We start from the raw sequence: 22601 nt of genomic DNA on the forward strand, positions 1-22601 counted from the left end.
TGTGCCTCCAGCTCCTATCTGCACCAGTGTACATCCTCTGCTCTATCCAGACTTGCAAGGTAGAATTCGGATCATGGTAGTTGGGGGGAGGAAGCATTTAGGAACTGGAGGAAAGCTGTATTCTTCATCGGCGCTACATGGCACCCTGACTGACTCATCTCCTCCTCTAGACCCCTCTGTGAGGGGATCTCCAGTGGCTGACAAATGGGCTTTGGATCTCCACTCTGCACTTTCCCCTTCATTCACTATGTTAAGAATTTTTTTTCTGATAATGCCTTATACCTGATCCCTTCGACACTTCACCTCATGATCGCACAGGCTGGTGTGCTTCTTCTTTGTGGGCTTTGTTGCTTCTGAGCTAGATGGCCGCTTGTTTACCTTCAAGCCTTTAAGACCCCAGACACTATCTTTTTTGATAGCCTGGCACCGACTATAACTCATTCCCCCCCCCACCCGACTATAACTCTTTATGAGTAGAAAACCTCATCTTTCTCCCAACAACCGGCTGGTGTTTTTGAACCGCTGACCTTGTCGTTAGCAATCCAACCCATAATCCAGGACACCACCAGGGAGAGCCACGGGGGTCAAATAGCTTGAGCTCTTTCTCCCCAGCACCATCTTGGGAAGAAAAGCTGTTCTTCCCATTTCACAGATGGGGAAACTGAAGCTCAGAACAACCCGAATTTTCCTCAGGGAATGGGGGACCCAGAAACTGGAATCTCCTCTGGGCCCAGACCAGCCTCGGGCTTGGCCCCGGCGCAGTGCCGGTAGGGAGGGGCGGGGCGGGGCGTGGGCGGGGCCACGAGGGGGCGGTGCCCAGATGCGGGGGCGGGGCCCTGTGGGGCGGGGCGGCGCCGGGGGCGGGGCGCGCGGGCTGGTGCAATCTCCCTCAGGAGCGCATCAGCGGCGCCGATTAGCTCAGGTTTACATCATCCGGCTGGGAGTGCGGCCACGCGGGGCGCCCCGAGACACTCGCCCTCGGCGGCTCCGCTGGCGTCGAGCGGCTGCGCGGGCGATGGGTCGGAACTAGAGCGGAGCCGGAGTTCGGCCGCAGCGGAGCGGCCCGGGGCCACGTCGGGCGGGGCTCTGAGCTCAGCCAGCGCCGGGACCAGCGCGGGACGCTGTACCGCCAAGGTACCCGCCGGCCGGCGCGGGGGGCGCTCGGCGCGCACGGGGAGCTTTGGAGAGACTTTGTGTTACACGCACACGCGGGGAGCGGTCGCTGGGAGCCAGAGGGCAGGGGAGCCCGGGAGTCACCCTGGAGAGGTGTGCGGCGGGGCCGTCTGCTTCTGTGCTTGTGGTAAGGGGGTGGGGGAAGGCTTGGGGCAGCACTGCTGGGTGGGGGGATGTTAGAAGGCTGGAGAACTCTGTGGGGTCTGTTTATGGGGGTGCGCGGGGGATCTCCGTGCCTCGGTGAATGGTAAGTACCGTGGGAGGCCTGGGCACCTGGTGGCACGTGTGTGTTGGATGTGTAGTGGACACGGTGGTGCCCTAGGGGTGGGGTACAGCGGAGGGTGGTGGGGTGAGCAGGCCAGGCGCAGGGTGTGGGAGCGAAGGGTGAGGCAGTCCCGGCGTGGGCGGCAGGCGGGCACCGGCAGCGTGGCTGCGGGTTTGCAGGTTGCGCTGTGCGGCTGGGGCTTTTGTTCGCTGGACAGTTAGTGCTGCCGGGAGGCAGGCTGTCGGGCAGACCCTGCGGTCCAACCTCTGCCCCCTGTCTACTCACTCTTTCCCAGGCCTGGGGCGATCCTCCTTCCAGACACCAGATTCCCCCTGCTTCCGCTCCCACGGGAGGGGCCTAGCTTCCGAAGGCGGGTGGACCCTGGACAGCTTGATTCCTCTCTCCCCAGTCCCGGGAGGTGTGTGTGTCCTTCCGCGCCCCTCACTGCTCCCAATGTGCTCCAGACAGGCTAAGATGAAGTGTGTGTTGGTGAGGGGGGAGGGAGGGACGCTAAAGGTACACCTGTGTGCCCCGGGTCTGGGTAAGTATTGGCATGAGTGGTCCTCATCCCCTTCCCCAGTCCTGGAGGACAGGCACAGCAGGAGGTAGCTTAGAGGGGCTGTCTCCATCCTGCAGTGCAGGTTCTAGGCTTGCTTCATGACCTGCAAGGGTCCTCTTGCATGTGGAGAACTCCGTTCCCCTATGCGTCCAATCGCGGTGATCCCAGGCCCTGCACCTGGTGTTGTTCGGAAACCAAAACGTGTGTGTGTGAAGTCTATAGCATGTACTCAGCCCAGTCCCATCTGACTGGCCTCCTGGAAGAGCCCTGTCAGGTGAGGGACTCCAGCACCATCCCGGAGAGGGGTTCCTGAGTCTCTGACTGAACAGTAGCATGTATGTAAAGTCTGTTCAGCTCTGAATAACAACAACAATAATAAAACAGTCAAACCAAACCTGCTGCCATCGAGTCGATACTGACTCATAGTGACCCTAAAGGACAGGGTGAAATTGTCCCCGTAAGTTTCTGAGATGGCAATTATTTTATTATGTAAAAATATAATCTTATTGGAGGTGCTTACAGTTCTTATAACATATCATGCATCAATTGTGTCAAGCATATTCATACCTATGTTGCCATCATCATTTTCTAAACATTTACTTATGATGGGAGCAGAGCCCTTGGTATCAGCTCCTCTTTGTCCCCCTCCCCCCCAGACTGTAATTATTTGAGGGAGTAGAAAAACCCAGTCTTTCTGCCATGCGGCAGCTGGTGATTTCGAACTGCTCACCTTATGGTTAGCAGCCCAACACGTAACCACTATGCAACCAGGGCTCGCAATAAAACAACTGTAGTCACCATAGTAATCACATGCAGTGGGTAAGCAGTTGGGCTACTGAGGTCAGAGGCACAAACCTGCAGGGGTAAAGGCCTGGAGATCGGCTTTGGTAAAGATTCCAGTCTCAGAAACCCAGTGGGGCAGCTGCACCCTGTGCTGTAGGGTCGCTCTGGTCCCAGTGTACTGTGGGACACACAGTGTCCTGCTGCAGGAGTCCCTGGGGGATGCAAGCACCCCAGTAGGAGTCCACTCAAAAGCACAGCTGAAGAAAGCCCGGGATCCACTTCTGAAAACTCAGTGCTAGCTGGGGTGTGGGGTCCCTGGGGCGCTGTCAGCCAGGATTGACAGGAGGGCCAGTTCTTTGAAAAAAAAAAAAACAAAAACAAGCAAACCCTGCAGCAGTACCACACTAAGCAATACCTGCTCTGTGTTGTCATTTTGTCATCCCAAATCCCCTGAGGCTTTGCATTCTGTTCCCATTTTGCTGGCGAAGGAGCTGAGGTTGAGAAATTTAGGGAATCTGCCCAGAGCTACCCATCCAGGACGGGACAGAGTTAGGATGAGAATTTAGGAACAGCTGGCTCCAGCCTCCCCTCCTCACACATTCTCTACCAGAAGGGCATATGGGCTTTCCTTCATCTGGGGGGTGTCCCCTCCCCTCCTGGTTCAGGGAGCTGGTGCTTTTTGACCTATGTGACTGGGTCTCAGTCTCGGAACGGATGCGGATGGTGCTTTTCCAACAATCTGCCTCTACTTGGCCTGCCCAGCCTTTAAGAGAGCCCAAGCCCAGCCTGCTCAGACCTGGGGCTCTATGTCCGAATCCAGAGCCTGACTGGGTGGGCAGGTGGGTCCTGGAGACAAGGTTCCAGTGTGACCTGCCTTCACCAGGGCCGCTCCTTCACCCAGCACACACAGTTCACAGCTGGCATGTAGCCGTGTCCTCTGCCTCTGCATGACCGAATCACGGGACCTTTGAGAGAGCCCCTGCCCACTCTCGTTCCTTTGCTGGTGATGTAGTTGTCTGTCTGTAGACTAACTGTTCCTGTGAACCCTGTGTGGTTCCGGCAGCTCGGGGCCATCGACCAAGAAAGCAGATAAAAATCCCATTGGAGGGAGAACATTGGGACTGAAACTCAATCCTGAAAGAGACCAGGCTACTGGTAGACTAGAGACAGGTGAGAATCCCCCCAGACCATAGCCCTTGGTCACCCTTCAGGTCTGGGACTCAAGCCAACCCGCTGCTGGGCACAAAAGTCAACCATTTAAGATCAGAAGGGCAACATTGACCCAGTGATTCAGTTCAGAGGCTTAGGAATGAAGGAGGAATAAATGGCAGCAGGAAACACAGGGAGGAAGTAGGGTAAGTGGTGGGGTATCGCGGATTGTGGTGGATGCATTCAAACAAGAGGTGAATGACTGCTGAATGTGAAACTGGTGATCAGCTCTGTACACCTTCATCTCAGCACAGTAAACAGGTTTTGTTTTGTAAAGTCACATTGGATAGAAGACCTACTCTTTTAAAACACCCAAGCAATACGTGAATGTAGCATCACTTTTTTCAGTGGAAAGCTCCCTTGCGTCTCCCCAGTCCCTGAGAAGCCCATCATGCTTGGTAAAGTAGAAGGGCAGTGAAAGAGAGAGGAAGCCCCTGGATGAGATGGATGGACCCAGCGGCCCCCAGGGTGGGCTCGGCCCGGCAGCGTTTGGTTCTGTTCTAACTGAGGTCTCGGCAAGTCGGAACTGAGCACAACTCACAACAGTAACCCTTCCCAATACTTCTGCCACCAAAGCTTTATCCCTGGGCAAATGCTGCCCCTGGACTGCTTTCCTCCCTGGTGTTCTTATCCCCCTGGCAAACAAAGCAGAACCTAGAGTCGAGCCTTGAGGCTGGTTTAAAGGGGGACTAAGGGCCATTGTGAGCCAGAATCAACTTGATGGCTGTGGGCTTAGCGGGTGAGGGCCATGGTCTCGGGGTGCTCCCAGTCTGTACATTTTTATTGTCATGTGCTGAGAATGTGCTCCGCACATTTCCCGGTAGCAGGAGGTCCCAGTGGTGGCAGTGTTGGGCAGTGATCCCTGGTGTATGCCTCTCTGTCTGGGAAGATGAAACACATCGAAAATTAAATTCAACTGCCTTCTGCCCAGCAGCCCTGATATGGCAGTGGGTTACCCGTTGGGCTGCTGGCTGCGAGGTCAGCAGTTTGAATCCACCAGCCACTCAGAGGGAGAAAGAGGAAGCTTTGTACTCCTGTAAGGAGTGACAGTCTCAAACCCACCAGAGTAGTTCTACTCTCTCAGATAGGGTTGCTATGAGTGTCTTGACTTGATGGCAATGAGTCTGGTTTTGGGGTACCTTCTGCCAGAGTTCCAGAAACAAGGACTTCTCCCCGAGCTCAGAGAGCGAAGCTATCATGCCTCCTCTGTACTTCAGGAGATTCCATTCTCTCTCTCAAGTTCAGTCCATGACAGTGTGCCCTCGATCTGCCTCCTCTGAGCCCTGGGATTCATGGCATAGAGGGTTTGAACAGGGATATGTATTGCTCACATCAGATGGATCCTTATGGAGAGCAGGAAAAAATACCAGAAAAAAAGTTTACTTGAGTCTCGTTGTCCATGCAGTGGCATTCGAATGTGTGAATCATAATAAAATAGACATAGAGATGAGTGGGAGATCCCCAAACACTTCATACTGCTTTCGTGGCAGAGACCAAGAGGCAGCTGTTCAACCAGAGCAAGGGGATATTGCTTGATTGGAGGTTAGGAAAAGGTGCCGGTCGGGGTGTACCTTTCGCCACACTTACTCAGTCTGCATTGCTGAGCAAACCACCCAAGAAGCTGAATTCCATGAAGAACCTGGCATCAGAGTTGGAAGGAGGCTCTCTGAACAATCTGTGGTCTGCAGACGCCACAACCTTGCTTGCTGAAAGCGAGGAGGATGGAGCACTTACTGCTATAGATCAAAGACTACAGCCCTCAGTATGGATTATAACTCAGTATAAACAAAAATCCTCACCATCAGAGCAATGGACAGTATCGTGATAAGCAGAGATAAGTTGTCAAGGATTTAATCTTCCTTGGAACCGGGAGCAACACCCATGGAAGGAGCAGTCAAGAACATCAAATGATGTGCTTCATTGGGCACATGTGTTGCCCATGGCGTCTTTGAGCTGTTCCAAAGCAAACATGTCACTTTGAGGGCGAAGGAGCACCTGACCCAAGCCGTGGTGTCTTCGGTCACCTCATATGCATGTGAAAGTTGGACAATGGATGGGGAAGATTTGAGAAGAATCGATGCATTCGAATGACAGTGTTGGCAAAGAATATCCCATCGACGACTAGAAGATCAAACACAGCTGTCCTGGAAGAGGCCTAGCCTGTGTCCTTCAAAGTGAGGAGAGCGGGATTCCATCTCAAGGACTTGAAACATGTTATCAGGAGAACCAGTTCCGGGCAGGACACCATTCGCGATAAAATGGAGGGGCGGTGAAAACGAGGCAGACTCTCAGTGAGCCGGGTTGACACAGTGGCGGCAACAGCGGGCTTCACCATAACAGTAGAAGTAAGGAGGGCACAGGACTGGGCGGTGTTTCCTTCTGCTGTTCATGGCGCTACTGGGAGTCGGACCTGGCTGAAGGGCACCTAGCAGCAGCAAGAAGACAGAGAAGATGGTCTACATTCCTGCTTCCTGGGAGGAAGATATGCTGGCAGGCCTTTCCTTTAAGGACCTGATCTTGGGAGGTGCATCTCTCTCTAGTCTATGAGCCACAGGCTGCTACCTAGGTGCTAGAGGGAGAGCAAAGGTGTCTTTATCGCCAGTGGCTTTGTGCTCCTCTGAGCTTAGGTCTTGATCGTGGGTCAGAAGGAGAGACCAGGGGTGCAAGCTTAGGAGCCCTGCCCACTCCATGTGCCTCGGTTCTGGAGCGCTCACACCCTCTGCCGCAGCCACACTCATTCTCCAGCGCAGCAGCGTGCACATTTGCCTCCTCCCTCTCCTGACCATTAAACTGTTGATGTCGACTCATGGCAACCCCAGATGTATCACTCTGCTCCCGTGGGTTTCTCTGGGATCACACAATGTGTGTGGTCTTTTGTGAGTTGTCTCTTGCACCTAGCAGAACGTTCAACAGTTCCACAGGATTTCAGCGACTGGTTTTTCAGAAGTAGATCCCCACCCAACCAGGTCTTTCTTCTTTGGCACCTCTGGGTGGACTTGACCCTCCCATCTCTGGGTGAGTGGAAAGTTGATGTGTTACCTCTTTGCACCATTCAGGGACACCTTCCTCCCTCAGACACCCACTTCACAGTCGTCGAACCAGTTCTGACTCACACGGACCCTATGGGACAGGATAGAATTGCCCCTGTGGGTTTCTGAGACTATAACTCTTTATGGGAGTAGAAAGCCTCCTTCTCCTCATTCCCCTCTCCCTTGGACAGTGGTTTTCAGACCTGGGAAGTTCATCGAAATGCAGATTCTCTGGCCTTCTCCCAGACTTCCTGAGTGAGCTGCTTCCGGAATGGAGCTTGGGCATGTGTTTCTCAGGAAATGCTTTTGATGATCTTGGTGCCTGGTCAAGTTTGAGAAGCGGTGGCCTAGACCGTGCCTCTCCACATCACCTGGCTTAGTCTTGCTTTAAGTCTTCCAGCCTGGGGGCCTCTGGACTCCCACAGCCCCCGTGACCCTCCACCTCTGTCTAAGAGCAGCGCTAACTCTCTCCTTTGACGATTACTTGTCTGCCCTCCTGTGGGCGAGAACACTCCCTACCTAAGACCACTCTCCTGCACCCACCTAGGGCAGGCACAGGGCAGCACCCCCGGGGTCTTACTGAGCAACTGGATGCAGTCACATCGCTGCAGCATCTTGGAACGTGCCAGGATTCAGACAGGCTGTTTTGCTTTCCTTTGAATTTTAGGATGAAGCTTTGTTTCCAGTTTGTTTAAATGTTAAAATAAAGTGTCCCCCGGGCCCCGTGGAAAATGATATCGTTGACTCCCACTGTAAATTTAAAATTTTTTAATAGAAAATACATCCACGTCGGCGAAAATTGGAACATGATAAAAGTAAAGGTCTATTAGGCCTGACCGAGGGTCACTGCCTTGGCTGCAGGCATGTCCGTGAAGGTGGTGGAGTGTACAGGAGGCAACGTTGTGGAAACGTCTGAGACAGGAACACACCTTGAGGGAGTGAGGCTGTGCGCCTGGGGGCTCCGAGCTGTAGTCTCCAGGGGCACCAAGGTCAGGTGGCAGAATGCAGCCCACAAAGATAGTATTTCACATCCTGCTTTGGGGAGCAGCAGCCGGAGTCTTAAAAGCTTGTGGGTGGTCGTCGGAGAGGCAAATTATTAGTTTCTCCTCACCTGAGGGCAAGAAGAGTGATGAGCATAAAAAATATACGTGGAAACAGTGAGTCCAGTGGGCTGATGAACCCCACAAACACCTGTCTCCACAACAATGCTGAGACCGGAAGAACTAGATAGGACCCCCCCACCCCCACCAGGTGCTCTGAAAAGAGTCACACTTGAAGGTCGTGGGTTAATAAATAAGAACAGGAGGAGGAGGAGGAGGGAGGGAGGGGGAACGGAGGAGGATGTAGTGCAAGAAGAGTGTGGGACAGAGTTCAAACTTACAAGAGCCCAAGCTGCGTGGTTGGATAGGAACTGGTGGGCGCGTGCAGGATGATGGCCTTGGTCCCCCATCAGGTCCTTGCTGGGATCATCACACGTTGAAGCTCAACAGGGCAGCTTTCACCCAGGAATGGAGGGCGAGGAAGGAAGGAGTGGAAACAGGAAGCACAGGGAGGAAGTGGTCGACAGCATAGGATACGGAGGGGATTGACCAAAAGGGATGGCTAGAAACAACAGGAGTGTAAGTTAATTTATGCCAACGTGGTGATTTGCCCTGGAAACCAAGCTCACTGCCATGGAGCCCATGCTGGCTCACAGGGAGAAGTGCCCGTGGGTTTCCAAGACTGGCACTCTTTACGGGACAGACAGCCTCCTCTTTCTCACACTCATGCACAAGGGGGCTTCCAAAAAGTATAGGACTATGGGGGGGGGCGTGGGAGGGGGGCAATGGGCCCTGAGATCAAGGAGGTCAAGAAGAAAGAAAATGTTTTGAACCCGATTGTGGCAGCAGTTGTACAATACTGCTCGATGTGATTGAATGGTGCAATGTTAGAGCTGTAAGCACTCCCAATGACACGATTTAAAAAAAAGCTATAGGAAGACAGAGTTAGAAAATAGTGAACTTTTCCCGTGAGTTTTTATAAGGAAATACGTTCTTCAGCTATGTAATTTCAAATTTAAGAGTATTAAACATGCATAATTTTTGTGTTACTTTTTTCTTGTAATATGACTGGGAGGTAAGTGCACATCAGTATGGAGAGAGCATCCTAATCCCTTTTCAGGGCCATATAATAGTCCATAGCATACGGCCCTGTGGTGTTTTGCTCAGCCCTCCCTGCTGGGCATTTCGGGGCCCCTCCTGTCTGCTGCCATTAGACACAGGCTCTGATGGACAGCCCTCTACAGACTTCATTGGGTGGGGGAAGCTTAAGCCGCTCAGTCTTCAGAGTAGAACAGACAAGGGTGTTTCCGTTTCTCACTTTGAGACCCCCTCCCTTGTGGCCAAGCCAGTGTAGAGAGTGGCCTCCGGACAGCCTGTTTTAACCTCTCTCTCGACTTCTTTCTAGATGCGAGTCACCCCTCTGGCTGCTTCCCGGAAGAAGCGGTTAGAGTTGGACAGTGACCTAGATGCTGAATGCCCCACCCGGAAACAAGCTCGAAGCCAGCCCCAGCCCTGGCTGCCCCCGTGCCTGCTGCCTCAGAGCCCAGCCTCAGTCCCTGACCCTGCACCTGCTGAGGCCCCTGTCTCCCGGCTTGGGCCCTATGTCCTCCTGCAGCCCGAGGAGGGCGGGCGGGCCTTCCGAGCCCTGCACTGCCCCACAGGCACCGAGTACACCTGCAAGGTACGGTATGTCCCCAGGGCCCAGCCTCCCCGGCATGTTGGAGGTCTGTCTGCAGAGGGTTTTCAGGGGACGGGATGCCCTGCTATTCGTTTAATTATTATTTTGCTAAGTTGGAAACAGCTCCGGTTCCCTGTCAAGCACTGGGCTAAACGGAGATCAGAGAAGCAGCTAGCTCCTGGACAAGGTGCAGCTTAGCCCTGAGGGTGCTAAATGCTGAATGGTGCGGGCCAGGAGGCTGGGGGCACAGAGACATGCTAATGTGTTCTAGGGAGAAAGGCGGGTGGGTATTGGCCAGGCAGATGCAAGGGGAAGGGATTTCCAGTCGGGCACAGCAGTGCAAAGGCCCGGAGGTGAGGGAGCAGGGAACTGCAGAAACTCCTGGGACAGTGGCTGTTGTACCCAAGGGGCGGAAGGGGCTTGGCGGCGGCTGGCTTCCCCTGGCCCATGGGGTACCACTTGAAGGTGTTTGTCTAGACTGACCTTAGCAACATCTCCAAATTGGTTCCAGCCCCACCGAAGGAATGCCAATATTAAAAAAAAAAATCACGGCTATGGAGTGGATTCTGACTTGCAGCCTCCCTGTAGGACAGAGGAGAGCTGCTCCCCAGGGTTCCTGAGATGGTACATCTCCATGGAAGTGGGGTCTTTGGCTTTTTCCATGGAGCAGGCAGCTGCTGGGCCCCAACCACCAACCTCGAGGCTTGATGCCAGCGTTCACCTTGCTGGACCGCCTGGGGTCCCTTGTGTGGGTTTCCCAGTGCATCTTCCGCTGATGCAAGGCTGTCGTCTGGTTAATTGTGCAAGAGCACTGGGGGAAAAAGTCTGCAGGATTCTGAGAATGACCCAGCGGGGACTCAGAGACACGCCTGCTGTGAGCGTGTGGGAAAGTGGCGCTGATAGACTTGCTCAAGGCAGGGTCGCCGCAGGCTTTGAATCTGTGACAAACGCACCAACCCACAAAAACCCATGCTAACACACAGTCGACTGAATGTGTGCCCATGTCTGGGAAGGGCGAGGGACCTCAGGGATCCTTAAGGTCACTGGGTCTGACCGCCGGCCGTTTGACAGATGGGGAGACAGATCAGGAGAGGCCCCGTGTGTGAAGCCACAGGGCACCAGGCCTGGCTCTGTGCTCACATCCTGTTGTGTGGCATCAAGTCCACTCCGACCAGCAGAGACTCCAGGTGACATATGAGCGCAGCTCCGTAGGAAACAGATCACGGGGCCTTTACTCTGAAAAAGCCGCTTGGTGGGTTTGAACTTCGAACCTCTTGGCTGAACACTGAACTATTGTGCCACCAGGCTTCCTTAAGGCAAAGCTAGGAGTGGGGGTGGAGGTCGAGAGGTCTGAAGATTCTGGGCAGGAATTGGTCATGGTCAGGGGCAGGGCCATCTGAGTGTCAGGCTGTTTGTCAGGTCGTAGCCCAGAAGGACAGAGATGAGACTCAAACGGATGAACAAGGGGCACAGATTTGGACCTCATGTCCACAGAGCTCCTAGCGCATCCCCAGCCTGCTTCGCCACCTGCCCCTCCTCCCCTCGATCTCCTCTCAGCCACCCCCGGCTCAGCACCTTGGTGCTGCCTATGCCTCCCCACCTGGACAGCCGGTCCCATCTTGGACTGGCCTGCGCTTTCTGAAACAGCTTCATCTTGAGCATCTTTCTGGGTTCCTTTGCTCCCTTCAAAACGTGTGGGTATTCAGTCTGGTGTGCGTGTCCGCCTTCTCCTGTGTGGGCGCACCACAGGCCTTTCTCTGAAAGAGCCCCAGCATGGATTGGAGCCTCCCTGCTGTGGGCAGACACAGCTGGGTGGTCCTTGCATGCGGATGTGGGGAAGCACTGCCGCTGGCTGAGGATGCTGAGTGACTTGACTTTGGGATTGCCTTGGCTGGCTTGGCGGGTGACATTTCCGTTTGGGTGGACGATCGTTTTTCAGTCATATGAAGTTTCAGGCTCTAAAGGGCCGTAGTCATAAGGAGCCCTGGGAGCATGAAGGATTGGGCACTGGGTTGCTTCACCGCAGCTCCACAGTCCGCCCTGCAGGAGGAAGAGGAGGAAGCCAGCGTGCAGTCCACGGCAGGGAGCTAGCTGTCTGGGGTTCAGGGTAGAAGTTGAGCGCAGAGACAGCGAGTTCCAGTCCCGAAGGCTGCGTGGCCTCTCTGCTCCTGGCACAGTGGCTCACGGTCCTTATCTCGCTGTGTGGAATGGCTTAAACCCTGAATGGCCTGTACCCAGTACCTGGCCCCGCAGTCGGTGTCTGAAGAGCCACTGTGACTATGCCAGAGCCCAGCCCGGGCTCCAGGGTCCTCACTTCCGCTCCTACCACCCTCTGTCCACAGGTGTACCCGGCTCGAGAGGCCCTGGCCGTGCAAGAGCCCTATGCCAGGCTGCCCCCCCATGATCATGTGGCGCGGCCCACCAATGTCCTGGTGCGCAGCCAACTCCTCTACGCCTTCTTCCCGCGTCCCTGGGGGGACATGCACAGCCTGGTGCGCTGTCGCCGCCGCCTCCCTGAGCCCGAGGCTGCCCTACTGTTCCGGCAGATGGCCACCGCCCTGGCTCACTGCCACCAAAACGGCCTGGTCCTGCGGGACCTCAAATTGCGCCGCTTTGTCTTCACCGACCCAGAGAGGTGAGTGTGACTGCCACGGAGACTCACTCTCCAACAGGTGGGCATGGACGGGGTAACCCGGGGCCCAGGAAGACAAAGTAACTTAAGGCAAAAGCCTAGCTCCCCGGGAGAAGTTTCCCCCACTGCTGAAGAAGCCCTTGGGGGTCATCACAGGAGCTGACCACCCTGAAAGGTAGTACCACCCTCCCTGGTTGGCTGGATCCTGACCCATCTGAGGGGGTACTGGCTATGTCCCTATATGATAGAAGAGGGGACTGAGGCCCAGAGAGGTTACATTACCTGCCTAAGGTCCCACAGCTAAGTGGTAAACTGGGACCCCAATCCAGATCTGACTTCCCAGTCTGGGTGTTAATTTGAGGTGAGCTTAAGACACAGAGGCCCAGAAGCCTGCCAGGACTTTTTGCTGACTGGGGTGTCTGCACCTCAGTTTCCCTCTTGGTAAGGGAAGGGGCTGAACACTCAGGATGTCCCCATGATTCCAGATTGACGGACCACAACCAGAGTGGGCCGAGAGCTTCCGACCCACATGAGAGCGTTTCCGTGGAGCTGAGAATCAATGGTTTTTCATGAAAGGAGTGAGACCTCCCCACTCTTCTTGCTGGGCTTGGGGGGCGGAGGGAGGGTAGGCTCTAGTCAGACTGGTCAGGCCTCTGGGAGGGGGGGTTGTCTGAGCTGCCCGGGTCACACTGACGCCCAGTTCAAGTCCACGTTCTTTTGCAGGGAGAGGAGGGTGACCCTGTGGCCTTTTTCAAGCTTTTTATTTTGAAGGAATTGTAGACTTCCACAGAAGTTGCACAAAGAGCTCAGAGCGCCCCTCTGTCTCCCTCCCGGAGTTCTGCTGTTGGAGACATCTCCTGTAACCATAATGCAGTGACCATCCCTGACAGGGTGGCCGGAGCTGCTGCTGCTGCTGCCTGGGAGCCCTGGGTGACTAACCCACAGCCCAGCAGTTCCCACCCGCCAGCCACTCCACCGGAGACAAAGCTTGGTCCTCTGCTCCCATAAAGATGTACAGCCCTGGAACCCCTGGGCCTTTCCACTCTTATCTTCAGGGTCACGGTGACTCACTGGCACCACCACCACCACCATACTATGCATGAAACCACCCTTGTTTACTGATGCCCTCAGATGCCCTGGTTTCCTTTCCCAGCCGGTTCCAGCCCAGGATCCAAGTGGGCAGTTTGTTCTTGGGTGTCCCTAACCCTCTCGTGACTGACTTCTTTCCTGCTTTGGATTATTTGTCGGTATCACACGTTTCCAGGCATGGAAGGCATGCTGAAATCAGGGAGGCAGTTTTCCTTGGAGATCGTCGGGATTGAGGAGCCGTGGTGGCGGAGTGGTTACCCAGTGGACTGCTCGTGGCAAGGTCAGCAGTCTGAGACCAGCTGCTCCACGGGAGAGAGATAGGCTTTCTGTTCCCGTCAAGAGGTACAGCCTCAGACACCCACTGGGGCAGTTCTAACCTGCCCCACTGGGTCTTCCTAAGTCGGCAGCTATGGTGGATTCAAACTGCTGGCCTTGCAGTTAGCAGGTTATGAAAGGGTTCAGTAAAAACAGACAAACAGAAAGCCCCACCGTTGCTATGGAGATAATTCCTGCGCTTGCCGACCCTGATCCCGCGTGTGCAGACAAGACCTGTGCTCCCCGGGTCTCCATAGAAGCAGATTGTCAGGCCTTCCAGTTGGTGGCGGAGTATGTAACCCTTGGGTGCCCTTTGTGTCTCAGAGAAAGACAGGCTTCCCACTCCCAGAAAGGGTTAAAGCCTGGGGAACCCGCAGGGGTAGTTCTACCCTGTCCCATGGGGTCCCCGGGGGTCGGATCGACTGGGGGCACAGGTGATTAAACACCGACAATTCAAACTCACCTGGCACTCTGGGAGGAATTTGAGGTTGCCCCCTGAAATAGAGACAGCCGCAGACACCCTGTATGGAGTCACTGTCAGTGGGCGTCCTCTCCCGGGCAGGAAGCCTGACTTTGTTTCCACGCCTCGTTGACCAGCCTGAGCTCGTCCCTCCTCCATCTCCTTACTTCTGACCTGGGCGCTCTCAAGGGCACTGGCCAGCTCTTTGGGATTTGACAGGTTTCTCTCACCGTTCAGTTGAGGTTACGGTTTCCCAACAAGCATAGCTCCAGGAGGGGTGTGCCTGTCTCTCAATGTATATGATGTCTGGTGGCACCAACCTCCATCTGCTGGTTAAGGTGGCATCTGCCTGCCAGGCTTCTCTACTGTAAACAGTCCCGGATTTTCCCTTCGTCATGAATAAACAAGGTCGCCTGGGACCCTGACTCAACGGTTGGGAGTGCAAGCCCACCCACTAGTGCCGGGGAAGAAAGGCCTGGTGATCTTGTGTGAAGGTTACAGCCAAGAAAACCCTGTGGAGCACAGCTCTGTTGCACAGCGGGTCACCATGAGCTGTTTTCCACTGGGGGCCATGGGTTTGGCTTTTTAATTAGTAAGTATCTTGGAGAGTTACTTTAAAGCACCATGAACATCCTGCTCCTCCCCAGCCTTCCTTTTGGCCTAGTCCACGGTGCCTGCAGTGGTGTTTGTCCAGACATCAAGGATTTCTTTCTTCTTTCTGCCCCTTACATTTTAGATGAAAACAATCCTAAGATATAGGAGATACATTCTTTTTTTAAAATTTTAATCAGTCATTTATTGAGGGCCCTAACAACCCAGACATTCATTGTTTCAAGCTCATTGGCACATATGTTGCCATCGTCCTTTGCCAGACATTTTCTTGCTACTTGAGCCCTTGCTATCAGCTCATCTTTTCCTCCTCTCTCCCCCACCTGTCCACCCTCTCCAACCCTTGATAATTTATCAATTATTTTTACTTTCATATTTTACACTGTCCGCTGTCTCCCTTCACCCACGTTTCTGTTGTTCATCTCCCTGAAAAGGTGTGTGTGTAGGGGGTGGGTTGTACATTGATCATTGTGATCTGTTTCCCCTCTACCCCCCAGTATTAGAATGATCTTTAAGCTCATACACAATGACAAATTAACTTGGAGCTTAGGATCTGCGCAGCTCGCCCAGCCACCTGCGGTGAGAACACGCTTCCTTTTCTTCCCGGGGGAGCAGTGTGAAAAACACTGAGATGCAGCAGCTCTGGTGGCGCAGTGGTTACGTGCTTGGCTTCCAGTTGAAAAATCAGTGGTTCAAACCCACCAGCCACTCCGTGGAAGAAAGATGAGGCAGGATGCTTCCATAAAGATACACAGTCCTGGAAAGCAAGGCAGTACTACGCTGCCTGTTGGAACGGGTCACTCCTAGTTCTTCCTATCTGCTCTTTGGCCCACCTGCCCTAGCCTTGGTTTCTCCATCTGTAAAATGGACCCGCAGTGCCATAATTGATTGATGGATATTTGCCAAATGTTATTAGCACCCAGAAAGGGAGTGTCTTCGGGAAGATGAATGACAGTTGTGTGGACACAGTGGCGGTAGTAGCATCTCAGCGCTGGCAGGGGTCTCCATTGTGGCTTCTATCAGCATCTTGCCATGTGTCTTGTCAGTAGAGCGTCTCTTGGGGAGTGAGCAGAGAGTGTGTCCCCCACCTCCAAGCAGAAAATATAGGAGTTCCCCGAATTCTCAGGAGAAGGTCGTGCTCACACAGAGGCCTCATTAGCTATGACCCGATTAACAGACTAGACTCCACCCCTTCACTCTTAATCCTCTCGGACTGACACCAGATTACGTAACTACCACAGGAGCCCAGCCCAGTACCCATTTGCATCACTCCGGGACCCCATGTTGTCAGTGGCACCCCTTTGGGCAGGTTTGTGCTGCAACATAGGCTTGGCATTTCCCCACCTCCTAGCTCTCTTGCTTTGCTGGCTGCCTGGACTCTCGGTGCCCACCTAAGAGAGAATCAGCCCCCGCTGATTCACATGGAATTGAACTTGCCCTCTCTGAGCTGAGGTGTTCTCATCTGTAAAACAGGCTGAGTTATGCCATGCTCGGGGACTGGTTCATATTTACCAAATGCCTGCAGGCACCCGGGAAGCGGGTGCCCTCCTGGGGTCTCGATAGGATCTGACCCCTGTGTTTCTCTCCCGGCTCCAGGACAAAGCTGGCCCTGGAGAACCTGGAGGATGCTTTTGTGCTGACCGGGCCGGATGACAGCCTATGGGACAAACGTGCCTGCCCAGCCTATGTGGGGCCAGAGATCCTCAGCTCCCAGGCCTCCTACTCTGGCAAGGCAGCTGATGTCTGGAGCCTGGGCGTGGCGCTGTTCACCATGCTTGCTGGCCACTACCCCTTCCAGGATACGGCGCCTGCCCTGCTCTTTGGCAAGATCCGCCGTGGGGCCTTTGCCCTGCCTGAGGGCCTCTCGGCCCGGGCCAGCTGCCTGGTGCGCTGCCTCCTTCGAAGAGAGCCAGCTGAGCGTCTCACAGCCGAGGGAATCCTGCTGCACCCCTGGCTGCGGGAGGACCCTCCGCCCCTAGCCCCATCCCATTCCCACCTCTGGGAGGCTGACCAGGTGGTCCCTGATGGGCCAGGACCAGAGGAGGCAGAAGAAGAGGAGGGAGACAGGGAGGTGGCTCTCTATGGTTAGGGCCACCCAACAGGACGTTCAGCTGCAAGCAATGGATTCATTCCAGGTGCTGCCCGACTCTCTGCCCCCTCTTGGAACCGATCCACGCCCAAAGTGCCTTCTGGGAGGGAGGAGGCACACCCGAAGTGTCCACATGCCAGTGCACACAGGTGTGGCCACGCCACAGGTTCCACCTGGATGCTTTCGTTTGCCAAGCCCAGTTTCACAGCAGTGAAAAAAGACACACCTCCTGCCTCACGGCATGGACACAGCAGTGCACTCGAGCCAATGATACCGCTGCTGTGCCCATCGGCCACCGTCAGTGCCCACCTGTGCAAGCTTACCAGCTACCTGCTGCCTTGGTGTCTGTCAGCTTGTTCAGAGAAAGGGGATGTCCCTGTGCCAAAGGCCTCCAGAGCTCAAGGCGTGCTGGGAATTGTGCTCCCCGCAGCTGTCTACTGGACCGAGAGAGCCTTTTTCCAGACCCAAGTCCAGGCTTTGGGCCTCAAGAACAGAAATCCAAACTATGGGACTGGCAGGCTGCTCAGGATGAGGGCCCAGGCCTATCCATGTTGGGGACCCCTGACGTATGTGCAAGGGTTTAGGCCCTCTGGTCACCTGCAAAGTATCAGGCCTTGTTCTGGGGAGCCCACTCAAACACTATGAGTCTTGGGTACCATGAGTATATGTATTTACCTTGTGCCTTAATAAAAGACTGGCAAAACACTTACTCTCTCTAGACTTTTCCTCTCCCCTCCCCTCTCTCTGCCTCTAAAACAGCATCTGTGGAGAGCAAGATGAGGCGGGGCGCACCCACAGAGGGGGTGAGGGCACGTTCCCAGCAACTCGGGCTGCGCTTCCTCCGGGTCTTCCCCCCAAAGCCGGGAAACTCACTGCTATCAAGTCAATGCAGATTCACAGCCACCGCCAGAGCAGGGCAGAACTCCCCTGGGAGTTTTCAGACTGTAGCCGTTTATGGGAGTAGAAAGCCCCATCTTTCTCCCGAGGAGAGACGGGTGGTTTAGAACTCTTGACACTGATATCTCAGTTGGGGGCTTTGGGGCTGCAAGTTACAGAAACCCTGAGTCCAAGTAGCTTCAACCACAAGAGGGCACTGTCTTTTCCCACACGGCAGGGAGTCAGTAGCGGGGAGCAAGGCCCGAGAGGCTCCTGGCCCATGCTGACTCTTGGCTCCCCCAGTGGGACAGTGGTAGCAGTCCACAGCTCGGGCTTGAGAGATCAATGAGGAAGAACCACGTGCTGACCCACAGGATACTGAACTAAATACAATAAGTGTGATTTAAAAAAATATCATTTTATTGGGGCTCATACTACTGTTACCACAATCACACACACACATCCATTGTGTCGAGTACATTTGTACATTTGTTTCCCTCATCCTCAAAACATTTGCTTCCTATAATAAGTGTTATCTTAAGCTACTAAACTTCCCCAATGCAGCACGTGCTGACTGATAACAAGGTCAATACCGTTATGCACACCATCTGGCAATAACAGTGATCTACCAGGAGCTCCATAAATTGGTGCCTGTGTTAAGTTGTCTTTTCTGGAGACACAAAACCAGGGATGCGTGTGTGTGTGTGTCCACAGAAGTGGCTCCCACAGTTGTAGAAATAAGTCCAGTTCAGTTCAAGCCTGTAGATCAGAGGCGTCTCCTGACCAGTGTAGCTACGGACCTTGAGGAATACAAAGCAGGATGATGAAGCAGGAGGGCCACGGCATGGTGGATGCAGAGGGAAATGAATCCGAGGTCAGAAATCTGAGGGCTTCTGGGATTGGCAGGTGGCAGAATGGGAGATTGATGAACTAGGATACAGAATTAATAGAAGGCAAAGAGGCTAAAGCCCTTGCTTTGCTCTGGGTCTCTTATCTTTTTTTAATCATTTTATTGGGGGCACGTACAACTCTTATCACAATCCATACATCCATCCATTGTGTCCAGCACATTGGCACATACATTTGTTGCCATCATCATTTTCTTTTTAAAAAAATCATTTTATTGGGGGCTCATACAACTCATCATAATCCATACATATATCCATTATGTCAAGCAAATTTTACGTATGTTGCCATCATCGTTTTCAAAGCACTTTATACTCGAGTCCTTGGTATCAGCTACTTATTTTTCCCTTCCCTCCTCCTTTCTCCCTCCCTCATGAACCCTTGATAATTATAAATTAGTTATTTTTGCTTGTCTTGCACTGTCCAGTGTCTCCCTTTACCCCCTGTCTGTTGTCCATCCCCCTGGGAGGGGGCTATAGGTAGGTCATTATGTTCGGTTCCCCCTTTCTCCCCCCACCTTCCCTTCCCCTCCTGGTATGGCTACCCTCAATATTGGTCCTGGGGAGTTTATCTATCCTGTATTCCCTATGTTTCCAGCTCTTATCTGTACCCATGTACATGCTCTGGTCTAGCCAGATTTATAAGGTAGAATTGGGGTCATGATAGTGGGTGGGGGAATACTTACCTGGCAGGGGAGATACCATGATCACAAAGGTAATTTTCTCAGGGCGAGGCTCATCCATTGCACTCCGGATGTGCTGACCCTGCAATTTCCCCAAATGAGGGAAACTCGACTGCATAATTTGTGGTAGTGGGGGACTGCATTCGCGCTCTCCCCTGTAAAAAAAAATAGCGGGGATAAAAAAAAAATAGCGGGGAGAGGAAGCATTAAAGAACTAGAGGAAAACTGTTTCATCAGTGCTATATTGCATCCTGACTGGCCCGTCTTTCTCCCCATGACCCTTCTGTAAGGGGATGTCCAGTTGCCTACAGATTGGCTTTGGGTCTCCACTCCACACTCCCCTCCTCATTCACATTATGATTCTTTGCTCTGGGTCTTTGATGCCTGATTCCTGATCCCATTGACACCTCATGATCACACAGGCTAGTGCGCTTCCATGTGGGCTTTGTTGATTCTGAGCTAGATGGTCGCTTATTTACCTTCAAGTCTTTAAGGCCGCAGATGCTATATGTTTTGATAGCCAGGCACCATCAGCTTTCTTCACCACACTTGCTTATGCACCCACTTTGTCTTCAGCGATGGTGTCAGGAAGGTGAGCATCATGGAATGCCAATTTAATAGAACCTAAGTATTTTTGCATTGAGGGGGTACTTGAGTGGAGGTCCAATGTCCATCTGCTACTTTAATACTAGACCTATAAATATATGCACATAGATCTATTTCTCCATCCTCATAAATATATTTGCATATGTGCATGCCTGTATTTAGACCTCTATAGGTGCCCTTTGCCTCCTAGCTCTTTCCTCTATTTCCCTTGACTTTCCTCTTATCCCACTATCATGCTCAGTCTTCATTTGGGTTTCAGTAATTCCTCTTGGTTACATTACCCTTGATCATGCCCTACCAGGCCTCCTATACCCTCCTCACCATCCATTTGGATCATTTGTTGTTCCCTTGTCCCTGGGTTTGTTAACACCACTTCCTTTCCCCCCACCTCCCCCTCTCCCATGTCCCCCCGGAATTCTTGGTCCCATTGTTTTCTCCTCCAGATTGTTCATCCAGCCTATCTTATTTAGACAGACCTGTGGAGATAATAACATGCACAAAAACAAGACAGAACAAAACGAAGCAACTATATACAACAAAACAACAACAACAAACCAATGACACACAAAAAAACTCAACAAAACGCAACAAGAAAGGAAAACTTGTAGTTAGTTCAAGGATTGTTTGTGGGACTTTAGGAGTGTTTTCCAGTCCGGTCTGTTGGGGGACCAAGCCCTGGCCCTAAAGTCCACCTTCAGCATTTCCTGGGGACCTCGCTGCTCTGTTCCCTTGTTGTTCTGTTGCACCCCCTTAGTGTTTTGCCTCAGCGTGGTGGGATCAGATGGGGTGCAATTCCCACACTGTGTCTCCAATGTTGTCCCCTGTAGGGCCATGGGTCAGTGAGGGACGTTGTGTCTCATAGTGGGGCCGGCCATGTGGTCCTCTCTGTGGACTGGCTGCTCTAATCAGGAACATTGTCCTCACAACCTGGTGGGCCAGGATGTGATTCACTCTCTCCTCTTCCCCCTTCATCTGCTCCATGTGCTCCAATCAGATATGTCTCTCTCCTGGAGCTGCCGATTCAGTGCTGTCCTCTGAAATAGAAGCATCTCAGGGTGGAGACGAGCCAGTAAGCGTGTGATGTAGCAAAAGTGAAACATACAAATTTCCTTTAGTTCCTAAATGCTTCTCACCCCCACCCCCTACTATCATAATCCCAATTCTACCTTACAAATCTGGCTAGACCAGAGGATGTACACTGATACAGATAGGAACACAGAGAATCCAGGGAGGATGATCCCTTTAGGACCAGTGGTGTGAGTGGCAATACTGGGAGGGTGGGTTGGAAGGGGGGAACTGATTACAAGGATCTATGTATGACCTCCTCCCTGGGGGATGGAAAGCAGAGGAGTGGGTGAAGGGAGATGTTGGACAGTGCAAGATATGACAAAATAATAATTTTTGAATTATCAAAGGTTCATTGGGGAAGGAGGAGCAGGGAGGGAGGGGAAAAATGAGGACCTGATGCCAGAGGCTTGGGTGGAGAGCAAATGTTTTGAGAATGATGAGGGTAATGAATGTACAAATGTGCTTTACACAATTGATGTATGTATGGATTGTGATAAGAGTTGTATGAGGCCCTAATAAAATGATTTTAAAAAAATTTTAAAGTTAGCTTATAGTCCCCCCACCACCACCCCCCCCCAAAAAAAAAAGTTAGCTTATAGTCCAGCACTTACAACTCAACCCTATAATTAAAATGGGAAAAAACAGTTTGATATAAATATAAATACATATTATGAAAAATAGATTTTGGCTATAAGTAAAATGAAAGTTATGAATATCTAGGCAAAAGAATATAGCAAATCAATTCCAAATAAACAATCTTATTAATTAAAAAAAGAAAGAAAATATATTGAAAATGACGATGGCAGCAATTGTACAACTATGGCTGATGTAATGGAACTATGGCTTGTAATTATATATGTAAGAGGTCCTAATAAAAATGTTAAAAAACCAAATATATATAGAAGTAGATTATGTGATTGCTAAGGTTCCTTCTAAGGAATCATTAGACCTCAATTTTGATATTTTCTTATTTTTTTAAATTGTGAATTAGGTGAAAGATCATATATCAGATCGTCATTTTTATACTGAACAACTCAAACAACTTAGTAAGCCCCCTCAGGCGTGCCCTATTTTCCTGCCCCTTTGATGGGGTCCCTCACCATATCCCTCCTGTAGGGTTGATTGTGTCTTCTGCTTCACCCAAATTAACTTCCAAATACTCCTTAGCCTATTTCTCTACCTCCCCTCCCCCCCCTCTCCAAACTCACAGTGCCATAGAATCGATTCCCACCCTAGGAATTCCCGAGACTGTAACTAGAAAGAACCGATTTTGTTTGTTTGTGTTCCCTGAAGAGCAGTTGGTGGTTTTGATCTGCGAACCTTGGGAGGCGCAGCCGACGACACTTAACCAAGATGCTACTAAGCTCCTCCCCCACCGCTGATAACCATCAAAGTCTGTTTCTTTGAGTTTGGAAACCGTTGAATCAATGCTATCGTCTATCTAGGATGAAGCCTTGATAGCTTTATCAAGGTATCAAATTGTCTTTTCAAACAAAAAAACAGAGCGCTTGTCACCAGGAGACTGACCCAGTG

General features: G+C 52.5%; 1 protein-coding gene and 1 non-coding gene across 4 annotated transcripts; both read left to right on the forward strand.

The window, feature by feature from the left end:
* Positions 1 to 891: 891 nt before the first annotated feature.
* Positions 892 to 17635, forward strand: TRIB3 (tribbles pseudokinase 3). Of its 3 annotated transcripts, none has more exons than XM_075563837.1 (4): positions 892 to 1266; positions 9464 to 9739; positions 12079 to 12371; positions 16438 to 17635. In XM_075563837.1, the coding sequence occupies exons 2-4, from the start codon at positions 9464 to 9466 to the stop codon at positions 16928 to 16930; spliced, it is 1062 nt and encodes a 353-aa protein (XP_075419952.1). In that variant the 5' UTR covers positions 892 to 1266; the 3' UTR covers positions 16931 to 17635. The 3 variants fall into 3 exon arrangements, with proteins under 3 accessions (XP_075419952.1, XP_075419950.1, XP_075419951.1); XM_075563835.1 differs by having other exon boundaries at positions 893 to 1134; XM_075563836.1 differs by having other exon boundaries at positions 1170 to 1300.
* Positions 17636 to 19389: 1754 nt separating this feature from the next.
* On the forward strand, positions 19390 to 19552 carry LOC142423724 (U1 spliceosomal RNA). The gene has a single exon (XR_012779324.1). It is a non-coding gene; the product is annotated as a U1 spliceosomal RNA (small nuclear RNA).
* Positions 19553 to 22601: the final 3049 nt, after the last annotated feature.

This window comes from Tenrec ecaudatus, chromosome 12, assembly GCF_050624435.1.
Source record: "Tenrec ecaudatus isolate mTenEca1 chromosome 12, mTenEca1.hap1, whole genome shotgun sequence".
Lineage (NCBI taxonomy): Eukaryota > Metazoa > Chordata > Mammalia > Afrosoricida > Tenrecidae > Tenrec > Tenrec ecaudatus.